This window comes from Palaemon carinicauda, chromosome 39, assembly GCF_036898095.1.
Source record: "Palaemon carinicauda isolate YSFRI2023 chromosome 39, ASM3689809v2, whole genome shotgun sequence".
NCBI lineage: Eukaryota > Metazoa > Arthropoda > Malacostraca > Decapoda > Palaemonidae > Palaemon > Palaemon carinicauda.
Genome location: NC_090763.1, coordinates 22,732,708 through 22,740,207, shown reverse-complemented (window position 1 = coordinate 22,740,207; position 7,500 = coordinate 22,732,708). Strand labels below are relative to the sequence as shown.

General features: G+C 35.6%; 1 protein-coding gene across 1 annotated transcript in view; it reads left to right on the top strand.

Moving 5' to 3' along the window:
- The window catches only part of LOC137631073 (transforming growth factor beta receptor type 3-like), a 397,216-nt gene that overhangs the window by 206,291 nt on the left and 183,425 nt on the right, over positions 1-7,500 (top strand). Inside the window, 1 exon segment of the mRNA XM_068362679.1 lies at positions 918-1,360. Coding sequence (XP_068218780.1) covers positions 1,087-1,360 — 274 coding nt within the window. The 5' untranslated portion in view covers positions 918-1,086.

The window sequence follows — 7,500 nt, the reverse complement described above, 5'->3', positions numbered from 1 at the left end:
AATGTTTATAGGTATTATAAATAGTCTTGGAATTTATAGAAAAAAAATTATACGAAGAAAGGAAAATGTCTATAGGTATTATAAATAGTCTTGGAATTTATAGAAAGAATTGCCTGCCTTATAAAGATGGTAACCTAGGGCCCTTCCACAAAGGCACCCCATAAGGGGGATAATATTGTGAAAGTGGCAGAAGAGGAACACAGAGGTCGAACAGGATGATGATGACATGACAGGAGCAAGACGACCAACGCTTGAATCCTAAGCTCAGTTGTGGGGCGTAGCAAAGCAGACAAGGCCTCCCTAAACCCGGTTCCTCTTCGGTCCTAGAGATATTGATTTTTTCGTTTTCCTCAATTGGAATTTTCTATTTCATTACTTTGTATTTTTGTATTGGGTTTAAAGTTGGTCACAGCTGGCTAGTTTTGCTGTTATTGTTCATGTGTTGTTCAGTTTCTTCGGGATTGGTCCAGGAATGAATGTTCAAATTTCATAGATAAAGAATTGCTGTTTGAAACTTCACAGGAATATAATTAGTAACGGAATGTCTTTTCTCCGCTCCAGTAAAGATGGTTCATCAATACCTACAAAATTATTTGCTTTGAAAGGAATTCCGCATTCTTTGAATTTGGAGATTTCAATTTCCTTAATAGTTTACTACAGTTCTTATGTAAATATATTAAAAAATGGCTAGATTTTCTATTAGATATCAATAAAATGTTCAAAATTTTCCAAATATGAAATCAAGTGCTCAGGCTAAAAGAAGATAATGACAAAGGAAAATTTAAACTATATTTTCTAATGCTATATAATGATTAAATCTCTCTCTCTCTCTCTCTCTCTCTCTCTCTCTCTCTCTCTCTCAGGATAGTTTTTTTAAAGAAAAATTGTTTTAATTTCCTTTTTCTTTTTCTTTCCAGATTGACCTTCATTGGCATCTAAACTGAAACCTGGACGGCGGAAAGAAATCGACACCAACCTCCGTATAGCGACAGTATCCTTTGGAAGGTTGACCAGATATCCTTCCCGTGAATATTTTATCCAAGGGCTCACCGCTCTGGCGGTGACTTGAGATGGGACCACCTGACGATGCCCTTGGAATCCAGGTGTTCTCTCCTTACGATCCGCCATTACCTTCAGGCAGCAGTAGAAACAGCAGTAGCAACTGCCCTTTGGACTATTGATTGTGTAAGAGGGCAGACCTCCATGCTGTGGCAAAGCAGGTTCCCTTTTCGTGGCGTCGGTGGAAGTCGCCAGAAAAACCGCTTCCACCCGGCGCCGCCCGATGCCCCTCAGATGCGGTTCGTGGTCAACATCATGTTGGCTCTGGTGCTGCTGCCCGCCCTCGTCGTCCCTATTGCAGGTAAGGAGGAGCAAGTGGTCTCTCTCTCTCTCTCTCTCTCTCTCTCTCTCTCTATATATATATATATATGTGTGTGTATATATATATGTATAGGAAATTCTCTCTCTCTCTCTCTCTCTCTCTCTCTCTCTGAATATATATATACTGTATATATATATATATATATGTGTGTGTGTGTGTGTGTGTGTAATAAGAATCTCTCTCTCTCTCTCTCTCTCTCTCTGTATATCTGTATGCATGTATTTGAAGTTTTTGTTATTACGTCCAAGTTCATCCGGGTACAGGTGCGTATTGTCCATTTAAATGGTAAAGGGTTGATAATGTTGGTGGATCGAGACTCGCTGTTGAATTCTGGAAAAGACTGATGATAGATAGACCAAACTATACTCAATTCTTTTTAATGAGACGCATTTGCACAGACTCGCAGCAGTGTCCTTTAAGCTCGGAAAAGTTTCCTGATTGCTGATTGGTTAGAATTACCTTGTTCAACCGATCACGATCAGGAAACTTTTCCGAGCTAAAAGGGCACCGCTGTGAGTCTGTGCAAATCTGCCTCACAAAAAAGAATTGACTATAGTTTTGAAAGAAAGTGTCGCTTCTTACCATCACTGTTCGTTGTTTTGGAAGCAAATAAGATCGTAAATATTAATTGCTATTGATTATTGTACGATATATGAAATATTTATTTGTGCTATAACCTAAATGAATATTTCTCCCGTTATGTCTTAAGAAAACTAGCTATATTATATATAGTAAAACCTTTTTTTTTTTTTTAAATTCAAAGCTATTTTTTAGATAATTCTTCAGCGGAAACCCAGGAAAACTTTGGATGTCTTCCCTTGTAAGCTCAGAAAAAACTAAGATAATTTTCCTTGGATACTCAAGAAAACCCGAGATGTATTTCCCTTGGAAACTCAGGAAAATTCAATAATATATTTCATTTAGAAACGCCTGATAACCTAAGATGTGTTTCCCTGGAAAGCCAAGCAATCTCAAGATATTTTTTCCTTGGGAAGTTTAGGAAGTCTTAATGTAGGAATGAAGAAAACAAAGATTTGTGGATAAACAGGCAAGAAGTAGTGGGACACTCGGTTGAGAGCATACCTTCGTCACGCCAAGCAGACTTATTTTTCCTCGAAATCTAACCGTTTTGTCGAATGGTCATACCCCACATGTCCAGCAATTTTCGTTGAATTGATTCTGTAGTTGTTGCGTGGTGTTATTAAAAAAAAAAGAATTAACTTTAATTATTTTCAAAGTACTGATGCCTACTTGAACTTTGATGTGCTTTATCCAATTTGTTACAGATTCATTCGTGGGTCATGCCCAACATTACTATCAAGTATGGTCAAATTCGGTACTAGTATTTTGTGTAAAGTTGCTCACAAAAAAAGAAAAAAAAACGGGTGAAAGCATGTATTTATTGACGAAGGCAATTAAAAGTGTTGGGGGAAAAAAAAAGAGTACTGAGTAACATGACACTTGCCTCTTAGAAAACGAAGTGTTTTTTAAGAATTAAAAGAAAATAGCACCTGGCCAAGCTTAAAAGTGTAATTCCACCCTTATCTCGTAATTCCCTTAGTCACTCTTAAGATATAAATGCCGTTGATTAGAATTTTAGTTGGGGAAGCTTCGTCACATTTTCTTTGTAAAAAATGTTGTCGATTTAAAAAAAAAAAAAAAATAAGATTTATTTTCTGTTCTCACGACAAAATGGTTCTTTTGACCTATTTTATGCATTTTTTTTATTATACTACATAAAACATCTGTATATATGCGTGAAATGATATTGTATTTTATATCAAATGAAAGCTCTTTTTTTTTTTTTTGCACATTTCGTACATTAAACTAAATGTTGATAGCTAGATGCATTTAGACGTTATTGCCTTTTATTTTGGAAAAATTCAAATTTTTTTTTTTTTCGAGAAACTTATCCAGTTTATCGTTATGAAGTATTATTTAAACCGATGGCACTTTGAATTATGTATAAAAAAAAAATCCTAAATGTATGCAAATTAATAGTAAAGTACCATATCTCCACTTCCTGCAACTGAGGGATGTGTGTAGAATTTAACCTCAATCGCTGTAATGCGATAAATAAGTAAACTAGAAAAGCACTCTTGGAGTGCAGACATCCGCCACAGCACCCTATTTCTTGACCTTGACCTTTGACCTAGGACTTTCAAAATTAAAACACTTCCAAGTCTAATCATAATTAATCCCTGAAAGTTTCACTATAAAATTATGGACAGGAAGTTGTTCACCAACAAACAAACGGACAAACATGGCAGAAAACATAACCACCTCCCAACTTCGTTGGCGGAGGTAATAAGATAAAGTTAGAAATACTGTATCTCACTTACAGCTCTGACTATTAATACAGAACTTTTAGGCTGCATTTATGTATTTTGTAACGCTCCTAATATATTGGTTAATATTTCATTCATTTCTTTGTTTTAGATAATAGCAACCCTTTGCGGGAGGACTTTTTTGAGGCTCCCGCTGGCAGTGTTAGTAATATGGCCTATTTACCCGAAGGTTTTATTATATTTCCAGGGGTTCATCCCTCAGCAACCATATTGCCCAATGCTTCTGCCAATTCTATATTATTATTATTAATTGCTAAGCTACAACCCTAGTTGGAAAAGCACAATGCTATAACCTAGATAAATATTTTCCCCTCGGTCTTAGGCTGTAACAGGGAAAATAGCCCAGTGAGGAAAGGAAAGAAGAAAAAATTTAATTTTAAGAAGAGAAACCAAAAAAAAAAATCTCGTATATCAACTAAAAACACTACCAAAACAAGAGGAAGAGAAATGAGATAGAATAGTGTACCCGAGTGTACCCTTAAGCAAGAGAACTCTAACCCAAGACAGTGGAAGACCATGGTACAGAGGCTATGGCACTACCCCAGACTGGAGAACAATGGTTTGATTTTGGAGTGTCCTTCTCCTAGAAGAGCTGCTTACCATAGCTAAAGAGTCCCTTCTACCCTTACCAAGAGGAAAGTGACCACATTTTATCAATGTTTAAATGATAAAACTAGTTTGTAGTAACCCTACTCACCATGATCACTTTCATCGTTAACTGACTGAACATCAAAAATACATCTTCAGGTTACATGGTATCAGAAAGTACAGTTGGAATTTGTAAGTAAACCATATGGGTTGGAATATCCCATTTTCTTCCTTCCAATCATGAGCTATCGGGCAAACATAGTTTAATATTTCCCATACGTGGACTTAGATTTATCACGTAATTGCTAACAGCAACTTTGAGCAACAACACATTTTTGCTAGGTGGAAACAGGCCTGCGTTAATTCCTATATTTGCAGCTTTGTACATTTGCAGAAACGGAATTAAGTTCCTGAAAAAAATAATTATTTTTTTTCTTAATAAATGATTATTCGTTTAAAAAGTCTCTAGGGATCAATTTTGTTTTTGTTTAGAAATCTGAAATCTGTATGAAAAGCCCTTTTATTTGATATATGATAGTCTATCATTTGAGGTCAAAGGTAAAAATTTTCTTAAAGGGGTCAAAACGGCATCTATCTCTTGGAATTTAAAGGTTTAAAGTGCACTCATGAATGGCAGAGGCAAGGGACAGTGACACTGCCCTAGCAAGCAGGACAATGTCCAAGAGGTTGACCATATATAATTATGATCAGTGCGAAGCCCTCTCACCACCCAGGCTAGGACCAGGGAGGGCCAGGCAATAAGATGCACAGTCTCCCCCAAATCCCCTATCCTTAGCTTCTATGGACGGTGAGGTTGACAACAATAAAGGAACTAACTAACAAGTTTGAGCGGGATTTGCATCCCAGTTTGGCAAACACCAGGCTGGGACGTTACCAATAGGCCACCTCAAGAGCATGTGCTTTTTTTTCTTTTTTATTTCTTTTCTTTACTTTTATATTAGTTTTGTTTTGTTAAATGTTTTATTTTTACATTTTGCGAACTCTTCTTATATTCCTTTAAAGTTCTTTCATTTATCTTACGTGATTTATTCATGTTATTCTTGAATTACATTGTCTGTGTTTCTTATATGTGTATATCTTCTTCTATCCCCGGGATATAATTTATCCTAATCTAATCTTTCAGTTTATATTAAACAACTTCGAAACCAGATTAAGAAATTGTGACACTAATCTCCCATCTGGTTTTCATATCATTCGAAAGACCAAAGCTCTCTCTCTCTCTCTCTCTCTCTCTCTCTCTCTCTCTCTCTCTCTCTCAAGAGGTCGACGTCAGTGACGCAACAAGGATGCCAACCCCGCCGAAATACGCTCGTGTGGTGAATCCTGCGAGTACATATTTGCGTAGGAAGTTAGGAACTACCTGAAAGAATTTCTCTGGGATGCGCGCGCATTCAGTTACGTCACCAAAGCACTTTCGGGAACGCTGAGTCCTGGACCCAAACTTCATCGTCTGTTTATGATCTTTCCTGCTTCGTTTTACCTTCCGTCGCCATTATCAGAATCACCATCGTTAATAATTCCCTTTTGTCTTGCCTTTTTTTTTGGGGGGGAAAGCGTTGTTAAGTTGAATTATACATATGTGTATGCCTAAATTTACATACATTATACATGTATATGTAATATATATAATATATAATATAGTATAATATATATCTTTAGAAGAATTGGAAGAACCAGCCCTACATGGCTGAGGACTATGAAACGTGAAATAGGAGATGATGAATGGAGAAGTATTGATTTAAAAGCCCAAGATAGAGACGACTGACGAAATCTAGCCGAGCCCCTTTGCGTCAATAGACGTAGGAGGAGACGATATATATATTTATATATATATATATATATATGTGTGTGTGTGTGTGTGTGTGTATGTGTTTGTGTGTATACATACACTAAGTGATCATACCATAAAAGTTGTAATTATAACCATTTTTTTTAGTATGATGAGCTATCTTTTTTTTGTGGATTGGGTACGTCTCTCTCTCTCTCTCTCTCTCTCTCTCTCTCTCTCTCTCTCTCTCTCTCTCTCTCTCTCTCTCTCTCTTTCTTCTTGCTACTGATCGTCCTTCCAGTTATTCCCGTGTCAAAATCAATTTTATTTGAAAGCTGCCATACAATGACTTACTCCGGTAGATGGAAATTGATGGTTACTAGAACTGTAGGTATCCCAAGATTGTTCACTTATTATTTGCTTATTTATTTCTCAGAGGAAAGAACATCACCCTCAGATTTGTTGTTATTATTTTTGCTCTTACTGCTATTAATGATACTTTTATCAATACCATTGGTTAATTGTGTGGAAATACCAAATAATTCGATAGAATTAAGATAAAAAAAGATTATTACAAAATGAACGGTTGATATATTATGCAAATCTTATCATATTCCAGTTATTATAAAGATTAGCCATTATTAAGGTACATATTCATGGATGTGTAAAAAGTTACAAAGTTGTCAAGACTCTACGGGAAATTCACGCCAGTGTTAAATTTCAAATTGAAATACAGTAATTATTTGCTAGTGAATGAATGGAGAGAGAGAGAGAGAGAGAGAGAGAGAGAGAGAGAGAGAGAGAGAGAGAGAGAGAGAGAGAGAGATTGTTTCCATCTTTTTTTCAGATTCTATGAAATAAGAAATAATTATACATGTATCGCAATTTTATTACGACTGGGGCAACATATTACGCAAAACGGTTATTTAAGATGCTTAATTTGTTGTTCTTTGAAGTATATTAAGGTTATAGAAAAAATATCAAATTTTAACAATGAAAGGCAAGGAAAATGATCCTGTAAAATTTAGGATGAATTGGCAGAGATTAAAAAAATCATTGAGACAAGAGTCCTGATAATAGTAGTTTTTGGTCACAGCCAGGATAATTCTCTCTCTCTCTCTCTCTCTCTCTCTCTCTCTCTCTCTCCTCTCTCTCTCTCTCTCTCTCTCTCTCTCTCTCTCTCTTTCTATATATATATATATATATATATTGTGTGTGTGTGTGTGTGTGTATATATATATATATATATATATATATATATATATATATATATATATATATATATATATATATATATATATATATAGTGTATGTGTCTGTAAGAGACAGAAAAAGAGCAATATGTATACGAGAGTAAACCAAAGTAGAGGATAATCCAACATGTAAGAAAAAGA